The sequence below is a fragment of the Esox lucius genome, chromosome 10, assembly GCF_011004845.1.
Source record: "Esox lucius isolate fEsoLuc1 chromosome 10, fEsoLuc1.pri, whole genome shotgun sequence".
Lineage (NCBI taxonomy): Eukaryota > Metazoa > Chordata > Actinopteri > Esociformes > Esocidae > Esox > Esox lucius.
Window position 1 is genome coordinate 2296898 of NC_047578.1, and position 25802 is coordinate 2322699.

The 25802-nt window shown below is 43.5% G+C and overlaps 1 protein-coding gene across 3 annotated transcripts; it reads right to left on the minus strand.

The window, feature by feature from the left end:
- Window positions 1-11677: 11677 nt before the first annotated feature.
- Window positions 11678-25684, minus strand: triqk (triple QxxK/R motif containing). Of its 3 annotated transcripts, none has more exons than XM_010864788.3 (5): window positions 25510-25684; window positions 23669-23711; window positions 23349-23420; window positions 18251-18336; window positions 11678-11937 (listed from the first exon to the last, which is right to left on the minus strand). In XM_010864788.3, exons 3-5 carry the CDS (start codon window positions 23407-23409, stop codon window positions 11830-11832), a joined length of 255 nt encoding a protein of 84 aa, XP_010863090.1. In that variant the 5' UTR covers window positions 23410-23420; window positions 23669-23711; window positions 25510-25684; the 3' UTR covers window positions 11678-11829. The 3 variants fall into 3 exon arrangements, with proteins under 3 accessions (XP_010863090.1, XP_010863091.1, XP_010863089.1); XM_010864789.3 differs by having other exon boundaries at window positions 23657-23711; XM_010864787.3 differs by lacking the exon at window positions 23669-23711.
- Window positions 25685-25802: the final 118 nt, after the last annotated feature.

The following is a 25802-nucleotide window of genomic DNA, read 5'->3' on the forward strand; positions in this document are numbered from 1 at the left end:
GTAGGGAACCATGGCCTTGCATTTCACTAACTGGTGCTGTGCAGGAGAGCATCATGAGATCCACTCCACCTCTCCACCTCCTCCACCCCACCTCCTGCCCACCTCCTCCTCACCACCTCCTTCCAACTTCCTCACACTCTCTATTTATCACTCTCTACATCTCTGTTTTCTGACTGGATCCTTTTTAATGTCTCCATTGCTGTAGCAAATGTTCATGAAATGTATATCTGCAAGGAGATAATATATTATAAAATGTAGATTCTGTTCAGAATAGCTAATTCATTTATTTTTACATGTATTTATAATTCTGCTTTATTTTAACAAGCAAGTCAATTAAGAACAACTTCTGGCCTGGCAGGAGGCTTTGGGGCCCCTGTATGGAAAGGGTTTTGGGATTAAATAAAAAGAGACACCACAGAGAGAGCACACATGGAAACAGGGCAGAATTAACAAAGACACATTAAAATATAGAGACACTGCTAAGCTACATAGAGACACCTCTACACTAAATAGAGAGACACCACTAAACTACACAGAGACACCATTAAACTACATAGAGAGACACCACTAAACTACATAGAGACGCCTCAAAACTACATAGAGACACCCCTAAACTACATAGAGAGACACCACTAAACTACATTGAGACACCACTAAACTACATAGAGACCCCTTTAAACTACATATAGACACCCCTCATCTACATAGAGAGACAACACTAAACTACATTGAGACATCACTAAACTACATAGAGAAACACCCCTAAACTACATAGAGACACCGCTAAACTACATTAGAGAGACAACACTAAAGTACATAGAGACATCACTAAACTACATAGAGACACCGCTAAACTACATTAGAGAGACAACACTAAACTATATAGAAACATCACTGAACTACATAGAGAGACACCCCTAAACTACATAGAGAGACAACACTAAACTACATAGAGACATCGCTAAACTACATAGAGAGACAACACTAAACTACATAGAGATACCACTAAACCCTGTGTGTAGATGGTGGACCAGCATAACTACAGGGCATTAATAGAAAAACTTCGTGTTCAACTTTTCTTTTCCCAGAACAGCCTCTTTTCCAGTTTTCCTATAAATTGACAGGAGAAGACAGGAAGAATGGAAATTGGAAAACATAAAGGGCCGCTATTTTCCTTTTACGGTTCCCTCAGTCACTGTGAATCATTTTCTCTGTGACCTCTACTGAGCACTGGGTGACCTCTGGTTCAGGACACAAAGCAGAGAATGAGAGCGGAGGCTGGAAGTTCCCTGTGAATACAGAGGTCTGTTAGTGGGGTCACTTTCTCCCCTCAGGGCCTGGACAGACCTGGGAGCATCAAGGCAAGGATCATCTTAGGAATCATGTGGAAGTATTAGGAGGGAGAGGAGGAAGGAATAGTGGGGACCAGTGTCTTCAGATCCATTAATTATCCCCTTATTACTTTGCTCTCGTTCCAGAGCGAAGTAGTTCCTTAACTTCTTTGTCTTCTCCTTGCCCTTCCTCTCTGTCAGGGTCCGTTCTCATGGCCATCTGAACACTCCCGTGGGACCATCACATAGACCCTCTATCTTTGATCTGCTCAGGTGTGTGTGTGTGTGTGTGTCTGTTTGTCTACCATCATGGCTCCTGATAGCTGAGTAGAAGATAGGCTGGTTCTTGGTCTCTGTAAGTGACAGAAGGAAGTCTATTAAAGGGCAGTTCAGCATCTGGCAGAAGTACAACCATTTTTTTGTGTGCCCCATCTGAAGCACAATTAACCCAAGAAGGGTAAAGCCTGACTGAACTTCACAAAAACCGTGATGTCTAAGAAAACGAAATGTCACATAGCCTTAAATAAATATTTAAATGCAATAATTTATATATTTATTTACATATTTATTCATGCATTTATTTAGATATTTTTTATTTTTTTATTTCTATATTTATTTTTTATTTATATATTTATTTTTGTCCTATGTGTGCGAAGGCAATGGGGGGGTGGGACATTTATTCAAAATGAACTGTTCCGATTGGACTCCAGTGTGAGATTGGACAGCCTACTTAAAATGCAGTTCAGCTGTGAGCTATCAATCAAGTAGCACAATAATAAAGTTCAGTTTAGCCATTGCCCCTGTACTGCTACAGAATTGGGCTGCTTTGAAAACAAACTAACTGGAGAAAATATATTGGGAGGCAGGGTTTTGGATGACTTCTGAATTGCCTTGCGACTGCTATGGCTTTGCTTGATAAGTGTTGCATTTAGTAATGATTTCACAATACATGATGCTGTTGCTGATTGTGCCGGCGAGATGGAAGGGAGGACAGAAGATGTGTGTTCTGCCGGCCCCATTCTTCTCACTCATTGGTCAGAACACAAGCAAGTCTTGGCTACTGATGCCACACAGCCATCAGATAACGTCTGGAGAGCCAACATTTGTCACTACACATTTGCCAAAGCTAGACTGAGATGGTTGCTTCGTGAGAAATTCTCACAGTTAGAAGATTCACAGTTAGATATTGTCATGTACATAAATGCCAGCTGAGAAGTAGCTGTGAAAATATGGGTCTCCCTTGTACAGTGATGCGGTCATGCTATTACAACCCTGGATCATCTCTTGGCCGAGACCCACTGACCATGCTAGGAAGTCCAGCTAAAAGAGATGCAGATGGTCTCGGTACCATCTGGGTTTGGGCTGGTCGGACAGGTTTTCTTTGCCACGTCCTGCTCCAGTGACGCCAGGTGTGTTGGTTCCAATCCACTTCCCGGTTGACTGAGCCACATTACAAGAAGCAGAACAGGTGAGCAGGTGTCCGGAGTAAGACACGTCAGGGAACTTTGACTCCCAAACTCGCTTGGAGTTGCTGCCAGGAGCCAAGCCCATTATCAGAAAATAGAGAAGTAGTGAAAGAGAGAGCGTCAGAAAGGAAATATCCTGTTCAGTGGGTGAACCATCCATCATCTGCCTCGGTTGAAGAGACCGAGTGAAGGAAATGGAGAGACAAACAGACAGGCGTGCAGGTAGACAGACAGACAGACAGACGTGAAGGTAGACAGACAGACGGGCAGATGTGAAGGTAGACAGACAGACGAACAGATGGACGGAAAAGACATGCAGGTAGACAGACAGACAGACAGATGGACGGACAGACATGCAGGTAGACAGACAGACAGACAGACAGATGGACGGACAGACGTGCAGGTAGACAGATAGACGTGCAGCTAGACAGACAGACAGACAGATGGACGGACAGACGTGCATTTAGACAGACAGACAGACGTGCAGATAGACAGACAGACAGACGTGCAGGTAGACAGACATACAGACAGATGGACGGACAGACATGCATTTAGACAGACAGACAGATAAACGTGCAGGTAGACAAACAGACAGACAGACGTGCAGGTAGACAGACAGACAGACAGACAGACGTGCAGGTAGACAAACAGACAGACAGACGTGCAGGTAGACAGGCAGACAGACGTGCAGGTAGACAAACAGACAGGCAGACGTGCAGGTAGACAGACAGACAGACAGACGTGCAGGTAGACAGACAGACAGACAGACGTGCAGGTAAACAGACAGACAGACAGACAGACAGACGTGCAGGTAGACAGACAGACAGACAGACAGACGTGCAGGTAGAGCAGAAACACACGGACCTGAAAAACACAACACACACGGTGTACATACTCAGACACACACACACACACGGCAGGTAGACTTGGTGATTAGAGCAACAGCATGCTTTCCCTTCATAATGAACAGGCCGTCTACACTAACAGGTCATGGCCCAAATAGAGCCCGGCTCCCTACATAGTGTACTACTTTTGACCGGAGCCTATTGGAGATGGCAGGGTGCCATTTGGGACATTAGCTCACACTTAAAACCAGCATTTCAGACTGAGGCAAAGCATCAGCTGGAGCCCATATTAGTGTGGACGTTCGTGTCATTAGTGGATTTGGAATGAAAACAAAACCGATGGAATTCACAATATACTTTAAGCACTCGGAAGGAAAACATGACTTAAATTTTGTTATATTTTAATTTAACCCAGATTTACCAGGTAAGTTGACTGGAAACACAATTTCAATAATGACCTGGGAAATGGTTACAGAGGGGAGACCAATCAGTGACCTGGGAAATGGTTACAGAGAGGAGGAGACCAATCAGTGTCCTGGGAAATGGTTACAAAGGGGAGACCAATCAGTGACCTGGGAAATGGTTACAGAGGGGAGACCAATCAGTGACCTGGTGAATGGTTACAGAGAGGAGGAGACCAATCAGTGACCTGGGAAATGGTTACAGAGGGGAGGAGACCAATCAGTGACCTGGGGAATGGTTACAGAGAGGAGGAGAGGAAATGAATGAGCTGGTTGGAAGCTGGAGATGATTAGGTGGCTGTGATAAATGTCTAGAAATTTAACCAGGACACTGGGGTAAAAATCTCAATATATGTGTTCTTCAGAAGACCAAGGCTCTATGGTCAGATGACCCAAGACTGGAACTAATCAGATTGGTCCAACTGGTCTGTGCAGAATACACACACCGACACACACAAACATTTTGTTCCTATTGGCCTATGATTTCTGAACAACCACAGCATATGATGTACTCCACTAATGTCAAAGAATGTTTTCCTACGAGTGGGATTGTGTATTGAAAGCCTGGCTGGGAAAGCCCACACAACACAAGGAAAGGGCTGTGTGTGTGTGTGTGTGTGTGAGTGTGTGTCAATGAGGCAATTGGTGAACCTGTGTAGGCGTAATTACATGCTACACATACAAGACTAATGAGCCAGCCAGTTCAAGTTAGTGAGGTACAATGCCCACCTCTTGCTTCAGTGCTTCGACTGTAATACAGCAAAGGTCAAGCTGAACACCAGCTATGGGCAGACACATTAGCGTGACATACACACACATACATCCACACACACACACATACACGCTGACTCACACACATACACACCAACACACACATACTTATAGTACACTGTAAGAAATGCACACGCACAGGCAGATGTGCACACAGACACGCACAAACACACAGTCAAATGCACACACACACACCAGCCAGGCAGGCTTTAACAATGGGAATTCCAAAGCCCTCATTATATATCGATAGTTAGATTGCCATGCTAGCTAGTTGTTATCTAAGGTATCTCACAAAAGTGAGTACACCCCTCACATTTTTGCAAATATTTGATTATATCTGTTCATGTGACAACAATGAAGAAATGACACTTTGCTACAATGTAAAGTAGTGAGTTTACAGCTTGTATAACAGTGTAAATTTGCTGTCCCCTCAAAATAACACAACACACAGCAATTCATGTCTAAACCGATGGCAACAAAAGTGAGTACACCCCTAAGTGAAAAAGTCCAGTTCAGGAGTGGCTTGACACTAGGAATGTGACACTTGTAGCCCATTTCCTGGACACGTCTGTGCGTGGTGGCTCTTGATGAACTGACTCCAGCCTCAGTCCACTCCTTGTTCTTGAATCAGCTTTGCATACTGGATTTTTGATTTCCATGAGCTGTAAGATGTAATCATCAAGATTGAAACAAAAAAGGCTTGAAATGTTTCACTTTATGTGTAACAAATCTTGAATATATGAAGGTGTCACTTTTTGATTTCAATTACGGAAAAATCTTTCAACAATATTTATATTTATTTCAGATTCACCTGTAATTTTCCTTTAGAAAGACATAAAAGTCTCAGTACGCTGCTGTATTATTGTGCTTGGGGATATGAGGAATTCACTTTCTAACTTTTCTCAGTCTCCTCCAGTTTAAAATTTTAGGAGGAGATGAGGTCCTGGTCCAAACCTGCGGAGTACCTGGTTTGGGTGGCCCGTTGCTGTCCCTGTCCTTGTCCACCTGGTCATACTTTTGACCTAGTCTAAAATCAAATAGACTCTGGATTTAGCCCCGAGAAATGTATAAATTAGTCCAATTGGACTCTTAATATCTCACCCGGCACAGCCAGAAGAGGACTGGTCACCCCTCTGAGCCTGGGTCCTTGCTAGGTTTCTTCCTAAAATGTGGCCTTCTTAGGGAGTTTTTCCTAGCCACTGAAATCCAACACTACTGTTGTTTGCTCCTTGAGGTTTAAGGCCGAGTGTCTCTGTAAAGCACTTTGTGACAACTGCTGTTGTAAAAAGGGCTTTATAAATACATTTGATTGATTGATTGAAAAGTGACCAATACAAGATGGCCATAGACATACAGAGTCTGAGGTGTGCCGTGCTAAACAGAATGTTCTTTTAGTACATCACTGGAATGTCAGGAGAATATTGAGGAAAATCCCTGTTTGCTGGGACCTGCTGTGTGATAGTGGCTGCATCACAACACTAACCTAGCAAGCGATGTTTTGCCATTTTCCTTTATAAACCATTGTACTATAAATGCAAGCCATTTAAACCTTTGTACACATGGCGACCGTAAGGGTTTTCTCAGGCATCATGTCATTTCCTTAAAGCCCACCACAGTGATAATATAGAAGGTGCAAACCAGCACTTTGAAAGAAGTGTCCTCAATGAACTAAAAAACACCTACCAGCTGTTACAGTGAATTCAGGAAGTACTTAAGGCAGGAGCTGGCTGATGTGTTCTACCAAATTAAATGTGTTACCTGGCAACAGATGAACTTCTGCCACCATCCTCCTCTATTGGCATACATGTAAGTCATATAATATTGGACTGGATTGTGGTAAATTCTGTCAATTACTCTTTTTGTTTTTTTCTGGTTTTTCTCTATGCTATTCTTTGTTAGTCTATTTCATTACATCTAATGTTTGCTGGTGATAAAGAACAGGTTCAATTAAAAGATGGATGAAGAACAGGATCTGAAAGACCAAGAACAGGTTCAAATAATTTGTCCAATGAAGAACTGAGGCTGAAAAATGAAGAACAGGGTCCAGCCATTACATGGATGAGAAACAGGTTGAAGTCATTATACTGTATAAACAGGTTTGAGTTATAAAATGGACAAAGAACAGGTAGTGATGGATGAAGAACAGGTTCTAGTCATCAGATGGTTGAAGAACAGGTTCTAGTCATTAGATGGATGAAGAACAGGCTCCAGTCATTAGATGGATGAAGAACAGGCTCCAGTCAACAGATGGATGAAGAACAGGTTCTAGTCATCATATGGATGAAGAACAGGTTCTAGTCATTAGATGGATGAAGAACAGGTTCTAGTCATCATATGGATGAAGAACAGGTTATAGTCATTAGATGGATGAAGAACAGGTTCTATTCATCAGATGGATGAAGAACAGATTCTAGTCATCATATGGATGACGAACAGGTTCTAGTCATTAGATGGATGAAGAATAGGTTCTAGTCATCAGATGGATGAAGAACAGGTTGTAGTCATCAGATGGATGAAGAACAGATTCTAGTCATTTTTGGATGAAGAACCGGTTCCACATGGGTTTTACTTACTCAAACATGCCATGGGGGTAAATCTGCCCGGAAGGCACAAGTTAATGTGATTGGTGCTTGAATTTTTAACAGTTGAATGCTTCAAGAATAAATTAGAACATGGTTTACCTTTAACCCCAATGATAACTCTTACCCATAAAACAAACTTTAATCACAACACTAACCAAGCTCTAACATTAAACCTTAGCCTAACAATTTCATCTTTACACTTAAATTGACATAATTTTATAATTATGAAATAACCTGATCCCTCATTGACATTGACTTCAATTAGAGAAGCATTTTGTAATGACAGTAGAATCAACCAATCACAAATTGTCTTGTAATAGGTGGGACAATTGTATGATGCCTCAAGGCCCTCTAGAGGGCCTAGGTATACGCCACTAATTCAAAGCCAATAGCGAGCCTTGTTTTCTTACGTTTGAGCCTAGCTACAGAAGCTGGCTAGCTTTTTTGCAGTGAGTGTACGTAAAAAACGGTGGTGGGCGGGCTCTCAGCCCTGACTTTGATCCGAATCAAAAAGTAACTTATTTTAGATTTAAAATCAAATGACAAGCTGCATGAGCCTGCCATTATCAGTTTCATAAAACCAAAAAACATAAAACAAACTGACTGGATCAACTTCTCATTAGCTACAAGCATTGAGTGCCTTTCAGACAGTAGACATGAACACTGTCCCATTGCCAGCTAAAGAACACTGCATACACTGCACTGCAAGCTTCTCTCATTGACTCGAATTCAAACAGCTGTAAACACTGGTTACTGTTACTGTAGCTTGTTAGCAAACGTCAGCTAACCGCTAGCTAATATAAAGTTTGACCTGTAATTCAGTGCAGCGAAAATAAAGGCTGGTTACAGTTAAAAAAGTGTTGCATTGTATTGAGTGCTAGAAGTAAAGACATATCTAACACATCCTTGGTTTGTTACTTACTGAACGTGTGGGGATCGCCTCAGCCGTTGTGAGGCTGGGGGGTCGGAGTCTTGTGAAACCTAAACGCGCTATTACATGTCTAATCAGCTTTTTAAAAGTGCTTTAATTGCATCTTATTAATGTTATTGAATGACATGTTTACAGTGGGAGATTGACAGACGGATCGGTGCAGCTTCTGCAGTAATGCGGTCGATGTATCGGTCTGTCATGGTGAAGAAAGAGCTGAGCCGCAAGGCGAAGCTCTCGATTTACCGGTCAATCTACGTTCCTACTCTCACCTATGGTCATGAGCTTTGGGTCATGACCGAAAGGACAAGATCCCGGATACAGGCGGCCGAAATGAGCTTTCTCCGCAGGGTGGCTGGGCGATCCCTTAGAGATAGGGTGAGAAGCTCGGTCACCCGGGAGGAGCTCAGAGTAGAGCCGCTGCTCCTCCACATCGAGAGGGGTCAGCTGAGGTGGCTTGGGCATCTGTTTCGGATGCCTCCGCAACGCCTTCCTGGGAAGGTGTTCCGGTCCCGTCCCACCGGGAAGAGACCCCGGGGAAGACCTAGGACACGCTGGAGGGACTATGTCTCCCGGCTGGCCTGGGAACGCCTCGGTGTCCCCCCGGAAGAGCTGGAGGAAGTGTCTGGGGAGAGGGAAGTCTGGGCATCCCTGCTTAGACTGCTGCCCCCGCGACCCGGCCCCGGATAAGCGGAAGATGATGCGATGCGATGCGATGTTTACAGTGATATATTGGGGTGGACAAATCATAGTTTACCCCAGAATGGGGGGGGGGGGGGGTCCTGTGTCCCCCCCAGCCCCCAACATGTGGCAAATGTTTCTTTGAAACGACACAACCATATTCTTTTCTAACGTGGTTCCTATTATCGATATTTGCAGCTGTTATTGTTTGTGATTTGTTCGTGACACTTTTTTATTTACACTTTAACATCTGCTCACCAAACTTACTCTACATCACTCAAGGCTATTTTGTTTCCTCTGCTACTTGATTAACATCAGAAATAAATAATCAGAAAAGCCAATTACAGGCACCTGAACTGGAACAATTTTATATTGTAACAGAAAATACACCAATTCACATAAAAGGATTTTGGCACACTCAGGGTTAAATGCAACTCTGAATACAGATGAGCATTTGGTCTTCTGAACTTCAGTACACCTCTCATACATGCTCTGAAGAAAGCAGATGAACAGAAGCTCAAATAAGTTGAGAACTGCCTCATTTCAGACACCTTGTACCAGAAGAAACTCTGAACAGACTAACCCAATCATGTGCACGAAATATGAAACTTTTTCCAGTCAAACAAAAGAGTAAAATAACTCTTTATTGTCACTTTGTCATATTACAGATTGTGATATTTCATCATACTCATCCTGATTACACTGAACAGTTCATCTGTCTGATCTCGGACCTGTTAGCACCAGAAACCTGGAAAAACACACTACAGGTCTCACAGGTGAACCTAAGGGCCAAAGCACTGTGCGGGTTGCATTCAACCCAGCATCTGATCCGAGAAAAACGTAGAAAAATGTAATTGCTTTTTTTGACCAATCTTTTAAATGTGTCTCTACCAGCTACAGTATTTATAGCATGTTTAATCACAGAGTCCATCCTAAACGTTGGGTTTAGGAATGTACCTGATTAGGGTTGATTACTCATTTAAGTCCATCAGCAGATATATGGAACACCCAGGGTTCTCTAAGGAAGATTAGCTGAAAATGGAAAGAAAGCTCTGCCATAACGGTCTAGTACCCATCTTACACAAAGGAAGAAAACAGCTGAAAGGACATTGTTATTATAGCTGTCAACTCTGTTCAGCAGGGAAAGATTGGCCGTCAAAGACCACCGTTCTTGTACAACACCTCACACCGAAGACCAAGACGACACACGGTACTCGGCTTGTAAAGAAGCCCCGATATATTTTAGCCTTCGGGGGAGAGAAAACAAACAAGTGTCATCGGAGAAGAGGATGAGCAGATGGAAACTGTTGTGGAGGACAAAGAAGGTTTAGGTCTCTAAACGTCATTCACTCACTGCCATTGATGCAGAGCATTTTTATTATACAAAACCACCAAACAAACCCGGTCATACTTGTGATGCTAATCATATAGCATTCAGGGATATCTGCAGTGAAAGCAGGTGAGGAGATGCGATAAGATGTGTGGTATTCAGGGCACACACTCAATCAGAAGGTGGCTTTGTGACTCTAATCTCACACTGTGATCTGTGCAATCTGCAAAGCAGAGGGTTGCGCGCGTCTGTGTGTGTGTTTTTGTGTGTGTGTTCAGGAATGTAGCCTGAGTGATGATTGTGATTTTATGTGCTGAAGCGAAATCGAAAAAAGATTTACATATTTCCATTAGAGGGAAAAACAAAGCAAGGTTCCTCTACAGCAGCCAGAGGTGGACTCTGAAGATGTCCAGAGGTGACAGGAATATTTTATTGGTAGCAGTCGTTCCACACAACTCCACTGTGAAGGGGGGAGATAGTGCCAAAGAGAATGCTATTCAATAGCATGTAAATATGGATGAGGACAGAACACTGCAGTATATGGGGAACAGAGGGACATTGGGGACATTTCCTTACCGGAACACTAAGCAAAAAAATAAAATAAAAACTACAACAAAAAAAATCCGAAAAAATAAAGAAAATAGCATGGTGCAAAAAAAGCTTGGTACAAAATCAAAGTCACAAAAGGTAACAATCTCCAAGATGGTTTAAGACTTCCGTTAAAAGATTAGAATATTTTATGAATCTCCTTTGAAGGCAGTTTTTTATAAAACCCATTGCTGGCCCTGCTTTGAGAGTGCCTTGTGGAAAACAAGACCAGGGTCAGATTTATTAGTATAGCAACTAGTGATGGCCATAAGAGGCTCCTTCACTGTTCTTCTAGCAGCAGGATATTATGCTAGTAGCGCTAACTGAGAATTTCCTTTTTAAAATAAAAGCCATCACTGAAACATATAGTTAGCAATGTAGTCTGTAAATTTTATGTTTAATGTCTGTTCCAATATTGTTTGTGTCTGTTCTTTTTAACAGACTAGATTGTTAACTACAGCTCTGCACCTTTTTCTTTCCTTTCCAAAAAATTTGAAAAGGAAGGTTTTGAGTGAGGAACAGAAGTGTGCAATTTGAAGTGGCCTCTTAATTTTAACTCTTCTGTTACTCACTCAAAACCTTCCCTTTCACATTTATTGGAAAGGAAAGAAGAATGTGCAGTGGTCTCTTAATTTTTTCCAGAGCTGTATAACTCCTTATGCATTTCAATGATGGCTTTTACTGTGATAAAGAAAATCTGAGTGCTGTCAGCATAATATCCTGCTGCTAAAATAACACTAATGAAGCCTTTGTTTGGCCATCACTAGTAGCAACTATGTGCAATGGAAGAATGAAGCAAGCATTTTCTTCAGTTTGGGTCGGTCCCTCGTCCGTGGGGCTTCTCCTTCAGTCCAGGTCCACATCCAGGTCCAGCTCTGTGGTCAGGTTGAGGTAGAAGAAGGCATAGACACAGAGCACAAACACCAGGATGGCCACAACCACCAGGAACGCATCCTGCAACACAGAAACACCAGAGACATGAGTACCAGCTGTGATTAAAACATCCCTTAGATGGACAATAAAATGTATTGTGTAGGCTGTATATTCTATATGCATTACGTGTTGAATTTAACTGCCATCAAGACAAGGTACAGTGCTGTGTAAAAGTCTTGACCCTCAACAGGGCAAGTTAAAGGCAGAAAACTGAGTGGAAGTTTCTCTCTGGAAGAACTAAAACAAATGCCTGCATTTGATGTACAGCACTTTAAGTTCACTGTGAGACTTTCATGATTACTAAATATTTTAGACTGGCTGTAGTATGTTGTCTATTTGTACTCAATAGTGCCTCAGTTAGCAATGACATTGCACATTAGAAAGTCCTTGGTTTAGATGATTTGGGGTCTGTACATTAACAACATAATGCACCATTTCCAGGGACAATTTTTATCTCGACAGCTCCACGTGTACAACCAGTGGAAAAAACGATGGAATGCAGCTTTACGGACAAGAAATCAAAGTTACCTTGTTTTTTTACTGTACTACTGTTTATTTGTATTTATTCAAATGTTGTAGTGTTTTTAATTAGCAAATAAACACTTACTACACAATTTTCTGTGGTGACTTTTACCCAGTACTGCACTGTATTTAACCAAGATTCCATGGAGTGACTTAATCACAGCTTCACTGTAGTGGACATTTTTTATGAAGACCCTTACAACCTATGACCTAACATCACAACCTATGAACTTATATCACAACCTATGACCTAATGTCCCAACCTATGACCTAATATCCCAACCTATGACCTAATATCACAACCTATGACTTTATATCGTAAATCATACATCTAATAGACTGAATCAGTCTATGACCTCATATCACAAATCTTATATCACAACAGCAATTTAAGGGTCAGTGTTGCCTAGCAACATCCATGGCATATTATTTGTGTCACTGGCTACATGCCGACTTCACAAAGTTCTTCAATATTTCCCAAAACAATTGTCCTGATTTTAATTTGGCGTTGAAGGGTTTAATTAGGCTGTTAATTGCATGGGTGATAGTTTTCCACTTGAAATTAGTTTCTGAGTGCTCCTTCGTTCATTACCATTCTCATCGCATTACATGTGTGCATCCCAAATGCCCTGATAGGAACTACATAGTGCACTACTTTTGACCAGGACCCAAAGCGCAATGATTGTTATGTGCAATATACTGTAGGGCATAGGGTTGCATTTAGGAGCCTGTTCCATATGCATTCCAACTGCAGTGGCTCTTTGTCTTAAGAAGTCATTAGCAAACTTTATAATCAAAAGTGAAGGGCTTCAAGTGTTTTGTGTTCTCAAACGGTTAATTCAGGGCAACGTTACGTGTAGACAGTTGTTGCTCTAGGCTGTTTTGAAGCCGTACAGTTAATTCATTGACTGACAAATGGCTAGACCACTTCAGCATATTTCCACCACCAGAGAGAATCAGACACATCCAACCAAAGTATGAGGGTTGTGACAGAGTTGTAAAAACAGGGCACTCAGGGCTTGTTAATTTCCTTTGAAAATACTAATGACAAGGCCAGGGGCGGAGACAAGGCCAGTGGGAGACAAGGCTGGGGGCGGAGACAAGGCCAGTGGGGGACAAGGCTGGGGGCGGAGACAAGGCCAGTGGGGGACAAGGCTGGGGGCGGAGACAAGGCCAGGGGGGGACAAGGCCTGGGAGGAGACAAGATTGTGGGAAGACAGTGTACAGTCCCCACAGACACAAACAGAGGAATATACAGGGAGAGAAAGAGAGAAAAACTGGAAAAGAGAGCACAGAAGACAGGACATGAGAGGACAAGACAGGAAGAGAAATAATTAAAATGAGTTAAGTGACAAAACCACCCTCTGCCATTCTCAATGAACAATAAATCTGGCCGATAAATTTGACTATTAAAAGACAGGGGCCACACCGGCCAAGACATTGTTCGTCCCAAAGGGCATCGTATTCCCTAGATAGTGCACTCCGTCAGGCCAGGACGGCCTGACCAGGGCCCTCTGTACACAGGCCGCAGTGGCGCAGCGCGGCAAGTGGAACTATGCACTTCATTAACAGACACTGGCCTCGCATCGCCCACGTATTTATCTTATTTACAGCAGACTTCCAAATAGCTTAAGCCCTGCTTAATTGGAAAAATGTCATGCACTTTAGTTTCATTTATTATCGCCGCCACGCAGCCACGGGCCCCAGCTGATTTACATTTCTATTCAGCTTTGTCTTCGTGGGCTCGCGGAAAGAGAACGGTTGGCGAGTTGGTATGGAATCACACTCTGCTGGATGTTTACATTATATCAAGTAACAGTTCAGTTTCCTCCTGTAAATACTCTGACTGAAGGATAATCGTTGTGTTGAAAACATGACAAATAAAATGTAATGCAAGGCTTTTCACGCTGTAATGTCAATGAACACCATGTTCGGTCAGATTAGCCTTTTAATAAAAATGTTTTGTCAAATAAATGAGACTCGGGGAGTTGGTTTCTGTCCTACTGCCTTCAATGAATTCAAATTCAGCTTCCGATTTGGCCCATTTTAAATCTCCCCGTCCCCCTCTCTCTCCTTGTCCCTCCCCTCTCTCCATCCCTCTATCTCCTTGTCCCTCCCCTCTCTCTCCCTTTCTGCCTCCCCGCCATCTCTCTCTCTCTCTCTCTCTCTCCCCCTCTCCCTCTCTCCCCCTCTCCCTCTCTCCCCCTCTCCCCCTCTCCCTGTGCCTTTCTCATATTGTTAGAAAAAAACTGGCTGAAACCCAAGCGCATCATGTGTTCCTCTCAGCAGCAGCTGTGGCATGCTGGGAGTCGAGCCCTGTCATCTGGCTTGGAGCCACAGCTCCCCTCAGCTCCGCACCGCTCAACAGACCCCCCACCAACCTGCTTCCCACGCTCTAAACTTTCCAGAACATTTCCTACTGTCCCACTGTAATTAATATCATACTATCCTACCACTCAATCCAATACCGTCACGAAGAACCTGCAGCAACAACTGTCACGTTTCACAAGAGCATTTCCCTCGTGCCATTACAGGGGCTAATATGTATTTAATGGATTGTATGCGTTAAAAGGCTGGTATGAGTTAAAAGCTTGTATCTACTATATTTAAAGGCATCCATTAGTTTGAAGACTTGTATCTACTTAAATGCAAGTCTGTTTAAACAGCTTGTATATTTAAACAAGAACTATTAAACACAGACTAACCTTTTTTTAAAGACTAGCGTGCGATTGACCAAAAAGAGTTCCAATCCCACAGAATGACAATAAACTGTATAACAGACGACATCGTTACCAGACCGTGGACAGTCTAGGACCGCGTGCACACACACACAATTGTTTTCGTCCTGTTTGTAATGTTGAGTGAAACCTCCACGCCGACTGTCCCACCCGGTCAGAAAACAGCCATGAACGTTGCCTGTAGCACCAGTCAACACGTGTTGGGACCCCCATATGTAACATCCAACAGACAGCTTGACACTGGGTTCTGGGTTCCCTTCAAAAGCCTTTTGGCCAGCGGCACATTCTGAAGACCTCCTAAATCACGGAGCGCGGTGGGGGGGGGGGGTGGGTGGGGGGGGTGGAGGAGGGCAACGAGGAGATTTTGACAGTATGACAACACTAAACTAGGAACCTTGAGAGAGATCGTGCGGATTACGGGTTCAGTGGGGCACCATCCATCACATGCTCTGGGTGGAGCCGCCAACCACTGTGTTGAGTGACGAAACCTGTAGCTACCTGTCAGCAGGGCCCTATGGGACACAGAGAAAGACAATGAAACCGGAAGAGAGAGAGAGACAGAAAGGGAAAGTGACAGAATAAGGGCCAGAGATTAAGCCTGCAGACACGCAATCGACCACAAGGAGTCACTAGAACGACAAGACAAAGCAGCCATGTCAAGACATCCCATCCCTTATCTACACTAAACGACCGGGAGACCAATTGTACTGTGGGATGGACAAAGGCCAGAGAGAAACAGGCAGAGAGAGAAAGAGAGATAGGGACAAAGGGAAAGAGACTGAAAAAGAGAGGGATGAAGACAAGGAAATAAACAGAAAGAGAGAGAGAGAGGGATGGAGACAAGGAAAGAGAGAGAGAGAGAGAGAGAGAGAGAGAGAGAGAAAGAAAGAAAGAGAGAGATAGCGACAAAGGGAAAGAGACATGGAAATAAACAGAAAGAGAGAGAGAGAGAGAGAGACCAACAGCTGGTGACTGGGTTTCTGCTCTTCGGCTCCCCGACCAACATCGCATCACATCAACAGCACTGAGGAGACAGCAGTGGCATTCAGTCTGCCAAGAAACCACCGGCCCCAGCTCACCCAGGCCTGCCCGCCACACTCCAACCCTGGGCCCCATGGCCAGCCTGCCTGCCCGTCTGCACGACCACCTGGCCGGCTGGAGCCACAAGAGACACCAGCTGCAGCAGAGAGCGGGACAACCCGCCAACACACACTGCTCACGGAGACAAGAGAAAGGAAGAGGAAAGGAGATTCCTTTCTCACATGATACCGGGCCATTTACGGTCTCAAAGAGGCCTTAAGAAGGGCAGCAAGAGAGAGAGAGAGAGAGAGAGAGAGAAAAAGAGAGAGAGAGAGAGAGAGAGAGGGAGGGAGAGAGAGAGAGAGAGAGAAAGAGATAGAGAGAGAGAGAGAGGGAGGGAGAGAGCAAGCAACCGTGCTCAGAAAAGGTAAAGGCCAGAGAGTATGTTTCCCGGGGCGTAAGAAGTCCAGAACGGCATTTGGATGTGTTTCAGAAAGTTAAAGCGACAACTCTTTTTGAATTGTAAAAATAGTTGCCCAATCAACATAACTACCCAATGTATGTTTATACAGAGGGAGAATTTGTGGCTTTTCAGCGCATGCTGCTTTCACAGGAACATTAACTTCTCAAAGAAACTTTTCAAAGACAAAGTGGCAGTCTACTCAAGAAGTCTCTTCTTTCATGTAAGAAATACAAAATCATGCCTTGTACTGTGTTCACATATTTAGGCTATCTTTAACCCAGTGTCTATTACATTCTCAACCCAAATTTCCATCCAATATCTTGCCAGGGCGTTAAGGGGATCCTACCCACCTCCTTGGGGTCCATTTAATCCGAGGCTTTGATAATCCTCCCATTCCAACATGATAAAATGATCACATGCATAATTCATGAGTAATATCAATATTTCACGATATGGACTAATGTAATGGGATTAAAGAAATGCTTAATGAAGCCTAATATCTCTCAACCCAGCATATCATTATGGCCTCCGCAGGACAGGGTCATATCTGCCCCTCTCTCCATCTATCTTTGTGTAACATGATCTTACAGCTTAAGTAAGAGTTTAATGGTTTGTCCAGGGGGAAGATCACTGTCAGCAGGTAAAGCGAAAGTAGATGAAGTAGACGATTGTCTACAGGCAAAATTAAAACGATGGAAAGCTTATGTATTCAGGTTACTGTAAGGTAATAATTCGGAACGCTTAACATTTTGACTAAATGTTGCTAAACCTGTCGCGGATTTGTATCCCCCACTGCAAGAAATTGGCAGTTTACTCTGAAACATTCGCGGACAGTTTGCTGTGGTTAGCAATCGCACAACCCCTGGGAAAAACGCTGGTCGATTTTAAACGTGACAACTTCATTGTCATAGCCTGAAGTTTTAGTCACACTCTGGTAACTAATCGATACAGCCATGAAAAAAGAAAGAAAAACAAACACACATCAATAACCAACCAACATGAGACCCTATCTTTTCAAATATCCATTCTTGATTTTACTTAAATTTTTACCTTACATTTACTTGTTGACTGAAAACACATAGTAGCCACTAAAACCTCAGAGTCCCACGTAACTTGGTAGGTAGAGTTTGTGGCTTCCAACACCAAGGTTGGGGGTTCGAATCCCAAGGGGGGCCAGGAGGATGTAAATGTATGATAATCTGTAGTGCCTTTGGAAAGTATTCAGATCCCCTCACTTTCTCCCCATTGTTCTGTCATGGACTGCATTCATAAATGATTAAAAGTGACAAATGCTGTCAATTTACACAGAAAACTCCATAGTGACAAGTCGGAGAACATTACATTATGGTTTTTGATGTTCAATAAACTGTCACTTATTTCTAAAAACGAGTATCCACTGCGTCACTATGGGGTATCGTGTGTGTACTCATGCCCCAAAAATGTTTTTCACCAAGCAATAAATGAAGTCTAGTTCACAGAAACACAGTGTTGAGGGGGTCTGAATCCCTCCTGAGGAAACTGCACAAGAAAGACAAAGAAAGACAGTTGGTCGTCACGAAGGACAGTCGAATGTAAAGGTGGTGAGACTCACTCGGATGCCTGGAGCACTTTTCTTTGCCTCAGCCTTCAATCTTTCCAGTTTCAGGGCTGACTTAGTCTTCTTGTAGTCCTGCTTACCTGAAATATGCAAATATTTTACAAAAAAACCCATGCCTTCATTTATTTGACACACACACACACACACACACACACAATATCATGTTGTGTGATTCACCTGGATTTGGCTTCTATTCAAGTCTTCTCTCTGAGGTAAAGTCAGTGGGCAAACTGGCCACCTGGTAATGCAGGTGTGTGTGTGTGCACGTGTGTCTGTGTGTGTGTGTGTCACTACCGAGTGTCAGGGAGAGAGGACGACTGTGTCTAATTAAAGGTGGGGGTGAGGGCTGGAGAGTGTGGGTGGAGGGCTGGAGGAGGACAGGTGGAGGGCTGGATGGGGACAGGTGGAGGGGGGTCCTTAGTATCGGTAACACTCTGTCCAGGGAAAGGCTGATGGTCTGGCATAGTGACACTCACACAGAGACAGCTCACTGACACACTCCTAGGTAATTAACACTCATTTACACCGGAGTATGTGCACCTGCGCGTGCGTGTGCACGTGCGTATGTGCTCAAATGGACTGAGCAGACGTTGGGAACTCATTAGGAGAACGTCTTACAAAATGTCTCCTCCTCAACTTGTCTGGTGGAAATGTGGATGGCAGCTCCCTGAGGTACACATCAGTTTCATTCAGCGTTTCTGGAAACGCAGCCTGCTACCCAGACCACAAATGGTTCCACTTACACAATAAAATACTTTAAAAACGAGCTCGGGTGATTTACAAATGTACCTGTTAAATAGTTTAATCCACCACCCAAACCTCCCTCTACAACAATCCAGCATATTCAGCCTCCGCGCACAGTGCTTCAGTGATGGCGACACCACAGTCATAGATACTGTGTTGACAGTAAGAGCTGGTGTGTGTCACTATTCACAAACGTGTGGTAGGATACATGCAACAAACACACAATCCCATCTGTTCTAAGTAAATTGTTAAACAGTTACCCAATCAACATAATTACTCAAAGTATGAGAAACTGTTTATACGGGAGAATTAGCGGCTTTGCAGCACAGACAGCCTCCATGAGAACCTCAGCATTACATCACACAATACTGCGTCGGGAGGGGTTGACATATCCCAGAAAACCTGCGAGTTGGCCCCCACCCAATGCCAAACTCTGGCAAAATAGGCTAAATTGTTTGTGCTCGGTTTGGGCCGTTAACATTTTAGTTTGTGCTGCTATTATTTTATAGATATTAAAGAATATTTTACAGGTCATTCTGAGGTCACTCAGCCCACCCCAACATGCCCCAAATTCAACCAAAATAGTCCAGTTTGTGCCGTTAGAAGATTTGTTTGTGCTGCTTGTTTGTGTTTTATAAATTATATTTTAATTATATGTGGTGATGTCACCAGCCACCTAAGATGCTCCAAAACTGACTCAAAATAGGCTCAATCGTTTGTGCTCTGTTTGAGCTACTGGTCTCTGTCATTGTGTTTCCTGTGGTAGAGCTACTGGTCTCTGTCATTCTGTTTCCTGTGGTAGAGCTACTGGTCTCTGTCATTGTGTTTCCTGTGGTAGAGCTACTGGTCTCTGTCATTGTGTTTCATGTGGTAGAGCTACTGGTCTCTGTCATTGTGTTTCCTGTGGTAGAGCTACTGGTCTCTGTCATTGTGTTTCCTGTGGTAGAGCTACTGGTCTCTGTCATTCTGTTTCCTGTGGTAGAGCTACTGGTCTCTGTCATTCTGTTTCCTGTGGTAGAGCTACTGGTGTCTGTCATTCTGTTTCCTGTGGTAGAGCTACTGGTCTCTGTCATTCTGTTTCCTGTGGTAGAGCTACTGGTCTCTGTCATTCTGTTTCCTGTGGTAGAGCTACTGGTCTCTGTCATTCTGTTTCCTGTGGTAGAGCTACTGGTCTCTGTCATTCTGTTTCCTGTGGTAGAGCTACTGGTCTCTGTCATTGTGTTTCATGTGGTAGAGCTACTGGTCTCTGTCATTGTGTTTCATGTGGTAGAGCTACTGGTCTCTGTCATTCTGTTTCCTGTGGTAGAGCTACTGGTCTCTGTCATTCTGTTTCCTGTGGTAGAGCTACTGGTCTCTGTCATTCTGTTTCCTGTGGTAGAGCTACTGGTCTCTGTCATTCTGTTTCCTGTGGTAGAGCTACTGGTCTCTGTCATTCTGTTTCCTGTGGTAGAGCTACTGGTGTCTGTCATTCTGTTTCATGTGGTAGAGCTACTGGTCTCTGTCATTCTGTTTCCTGTGGTAGAGCTACTGGTCTCTGTCATTCTGTTTCCTGTGGTAGAGCTACTGGTCTCTGTCATTCTGTTTCCTGTGGTAGAGCTACTGGTCTTTGTCATTCTGTTTCCTGTGGTAGAGCTACTGGTCTCTGTCATTCTGTTTCCTGTGGTAGAGCTACTGGTCTCTGTCATTCTGTTTCCTGTGGTAGAGCTACTGGTCTCTGTCATTCTGTTTCATGTGGTAGAGCTACTGGTCTCTGTCATTCTGTTTCCTGTGGTAGAGCTACTGGTCTCTGTCATTCTGTTTCCTGTGGTAGAGCTACTGGTCTTTGTCATTCTGTTTCCTGTGGTAGAGCTACTGGTCTCTGTCATTCTGTTTCCTGTGGTAGAGCTACTGGTCTCTGTCATTCTGTTTCCTGTGGTAGAGCTACTGGTCTCTGTCATTCTGTTTCCTGTGGTAGAGCTACTGGTCTCTGTCATTCTGTTTCCTGTGGTAGAGCTGTCCACGCCCTTTTGATGGCCAACACAAAGCAACGAAAAAAAGAATAACCCCCACAAAGCCACGACTCTGAGGACATTATTCTTTCTGTCAAGCCCTCAGACCCAGCTCACGGTCCATATAAAGGACTGCTGGAATATTCTTCCTGTCACGTCTTTCTCCTCACCTGACCTGAGTGGCCTGAGTCTCCAGTGTGTTCCACTGTCTTGGATTCAATGCATGTGTGGAAAAGGGCCAATCTGGATCTGTTGATGCGCCCACGCAGACACACACGAGTACCCACAGGGGCACATACCACGAACACACACACAAGCACGGACAGGGACAAGCATTGGGGGACACACACAAGCACACACACAAGGCCTACATTGGATGGATGGATGACAGCTCACTGCAGTCAATGATGAGTCCATAATTACAGCATTTAAAGCCTTTTTCAGCCGTACTCTCTCTCACGATGGCTAGCATCATAAAAGCGTCTCTCTCTTGGTGAGGGCCAAGCCTACCCGCTGTCTAGAAATTACTTCAGCCCATCACCAGTTCAAATTACCACTGTGTGTGCATTCCTTTCTCCCCAACTCAAAAGAAACAGAATTGCCTTGTGCTATTTTGGATTGAAACATTGTATTTTATTCAAAAAAATGTTTTTTGTTAACCAGCGGTTCTCTGAAATTGGTTGACAGTGGTTCCTAAAAAAAAGGTAGATGAAAGGAAAAAGAAGCGTGTTGGCCTCGACTGTCCTTGACCTGCTTTTATAAGAAAACGTCAGAGAAACAGACAAACAGCACCCGATTCTCTTGAAAGTGACCTCCTTAAGATCAGAGTCGATCCCTATACGGCTCACACTGCTGGGGAACTAGGCTGCTGTTTGGGACGGAACACTGCTGGGGAACTAGGCTGCTGTTTGGGACGGAACACTGCTGGGGAACTAGGCTGCTGTTTGGGACGGAACACTGCTGGGGAACTAGGCTGCTGTTTGGGACGGAACACTGCTGGGGAACTAGGCTGCTGTTTGGGACTGAACATGGATCCAGTGGGAGCTTAGCTTGTAATGTCATGTCCACGTTCACACCACGCCGGGACAATGCAGAGCCGTTTAATGAAGTCTGCAGGCTGAGTAACACCAGCCTTTTGCAGCAGAGAGACTACGACTGCATGACATATAGACACTGTACATAGTGGCGTGGGAATTATAGGCACCCAAAGAAAATATGAAAACATTGAATTTGTGTATGAAAATTTGAGGGAATGCTTCAGACATACTTTAAAATCAAACTTGGAATCTACATTAAATAGATTGCAGTTGTTCAGTTTTCTAGGGATGCCAATGATTGTATTTTTGAATAAAACAATTATTTTCTGATGACAATAATTTCTGAATAATTAGTGCACAATTAAAGGTTTGATTCATATGACATTTTCTATGCAAGTTCAAGCGGATAACTGACAAAGACATTTTTCCCTGGCTTTTTTTGTTATCTTCCCAAGGGTGCCAATAATTGTGGAGGACATCAGAAATCAGACTTGGGCCTTCAGAGCTTTACAGAGCTGAACGATAACAGCCCTGTTATCACGCCACGGTGAAGAGAGAGAACTGACAGCTCAATCAATGTCAGTGTGACTGACCGGTCACCTCAACCACAGCAAATAACACTACGGTCAACAACAAACCTGCCAAAGCAAGAGAACATCTCTCAGGTGACCAAGCAGATGACCATGGGGGAATTGGGGGCAGGCTGCTGGTGTCCAACAGAGAGGTGTCAGCAACCAACCACAGAAGATTACACCTCCATTGTCCCATACTGCTACTGGCTCTTTTTTCCTCAATGAGATTACACACTCCGCCAGTGTTCCAAACAGCACCCTGCTCCATCCAGCACTGTGACAGGTGCCTACGGGCTCAGGTCAAAAGTAGCACGCTATTTAGACAATAAGGTGTCATTCTGGACAAGGCCTCCCTCACTGGTGTTCCAAGCTACAGACCACAGGTCACAGCTGGCAAGCCACTGGCAAGACCTCCTCGCTGATATGAAACATATTGTCTTGATTAGGACCGTTGTGTTTGGGGGGGGGACAGAGAGTACCACTGCTTCAGAGCAGCATCGGGCTGAACTGTGATGAGTCAACTTGTGACAAGACTTCTACGTCCCACAGGTCACACGGCTCCTATTTAGGGAACTACTCCAGTAGTAAACATGGCTAGACAGGGAAGAGTGTTTGGGGATATTATGGGATTTCAAAGGGGATACGGTGAGCTGGTCTGATCCCACACAATCCTGTTTTCAGATGGATCCTCTGCCCCCCGCCCCCCGATTAAAACTGTTGTGTTGCCGTGGTACCGGGAGGAGGTACTCACCGATCTGTTTACGATACTGATCGACCGGGGCCACAACAGCAGATGCGTCTTTCCTCCCCATCCTCTCGTCACCTGGAGAAGAGGAACACAGGGCAAGACAGAGGAGGACAGGGGAAGACAGAGGAGGACAGGGGAAGACAGAGGAGGACAGGGGAGGACAGAGGAGGACAGGGGAGGACAGAGGAGGACAGGGGAAGACAGAGGAGGACAGGGGAAGACAGGGGAAGGAACCTATGAAAACACTGAGAGAGAACAAATGAACAAACATAAACAACATGGGACATTCTCTCTCTTTCTCTCTTACTCACTCACTCACTCACTCTCTCAAACTCCACCCTGTAGAATCTCAGATCAATAGCTGGCCTGTGTTTAAAAGAAGGAAAAAGATGGTGTGAGTCAGGAGCCAGATAGTTTCTGACTCCTTCTAAAACCCTGGTGACCTCTTCTGTCCACAAACCAACAGACCTTTAAAACAATCACAACATCTTTGACATAAACCTTATAAAAGTAATCAACATTCAACAGGACACCTCCAAAGCAGACAGCCTTGCGGCAGAACAACTGATTATTATAGAATGATAAAGAAAGTGACTCTGAAAGCAGCTGGGGATACAGACTGTATAGGCACAGAGGAAATAGAAGGATCCATCTGACACACTTTCTTCTACATAGTCCACTACTTCTGACAACATCTACAGCACAGGTGTCAAACCGGTTCCACAAAGGGCCGAGTGTCTGCAGGTCTTTGGTTTTTCCTATAAATTGGTTCCTAGTTCATACCTACACAACCAGGTGAGGGTAGAAACTAACCAATCAGTGACCTAATTAACCAATCAAGTACAAGGAGAGAGCAAAAACCTGCAGACACTCGGCCCTCCGTGAAACCGGTTTGACACCTCTGATCTACAGTATGAGGAGTAAAGTGGGCGACCACATAGGGAACTGGGGGACATTTGGGAAACCCTCTCTGTGTATATTAAGATACAGTGGGATGCTATGCCACTGTTAGTGTGCATGTGTGTGTGTGAGTGTATGCAGTGTATAACTGTATACAACTGTATATCACTGTATACAAACGTTTAACTGTACATAAATGTATACCTGTATATAACAGTATAACTATATCACTGTATATAAATATTTAACAGAAAATACATCTCTAAATGTATATAACTGTATATCACTGTATACAAACATTTAACTTTGTATAAATGTATAACTGTATATAACTGTATAACTATATATCACTGTATACAAACGTTTAACTGTACATAACTGTATACCTGTATATAACAGTATAACTATATCACTGTATATAAATGTTTAACAGAAAATACATCTATAAATGTATATAACTGTATATCACGGTATACAAATGTTCAACTGTATATAACTGTATGAGTGCATATAACTGTACAAAGGCATATTTTAAATGTATTACTGTGTGAACCTATTGCATAATTACTGTACTGAATGCTGCATATTATTGCATAACTGTATACAAATGCATAATTGTATAAATATATAACTGTATACACATGCATAATTGTATGAATATATAACTGTATACAAAAGTAGAACTTTATAAATGTATAGCTATATGAATGCATAGCTGTATACAAATCCCTTAAAAGGGATTTGAATATAGTTGTTGTTTCTTAATTCTGTAATTTATTACTTTTGCTTTTAGAACCACATGATTTTTCCCCTAACATTTATATGATGATGCAGGCACACCTAAAGCTTCACTTGGCCAGATATGGTTTCTGATTAGATGAATTAACAGATTAGGCAGTTTTCACGGTCTAAAATTAGACAGTGGAAGTAATGTGCTTAAAACCTGACAGTGTACGCCACCGTACATAAATTAGTTGATGTCCTTGAGCACTGTTTTGGGCATGAAAGAGGTTTCTACATTTTCACCTCCAGCAGTACTAAGAAGTGGGAAGACATTGTTTATAAGGGCTATGAGATCGGTCGATTAGGATACCGCATATTATGGCCTTCCCTTCATTCCCTGCCATTTCAAACCTGTTGACATAATTGAACGAATGTGTTTCTATTGCAACAGAAAGACTCAATTTAACAAACCCGGACCTTAACGGTAAGCGCACAATACTGTACAGACCACCAAAACCGTGCACTTAGAGGCTACACTTACCTACAAAGTTCTACAAAACGTTGTTGCTTATTCTTGGTGTTTCAGCATTCTCTGGCTTCCAGACTCCAGTCTATAAACACGCAAAATTGATAATAGGCGGTTTTCTGTACTTTGCACCAAATATTCCCTAAAATGCCAACACATCAATTCCCCAAATATCGTTTCCTGGTTTTTACGTCACTACTACAAATAAATCAGACATGCAACCATCTTGTCCAATCAGAGAGGAGAATCTGAAGAATTGCCCAATAAGCGAGTGGTAGGCGAGGTTTGCAGATCAAAATAATCTACAA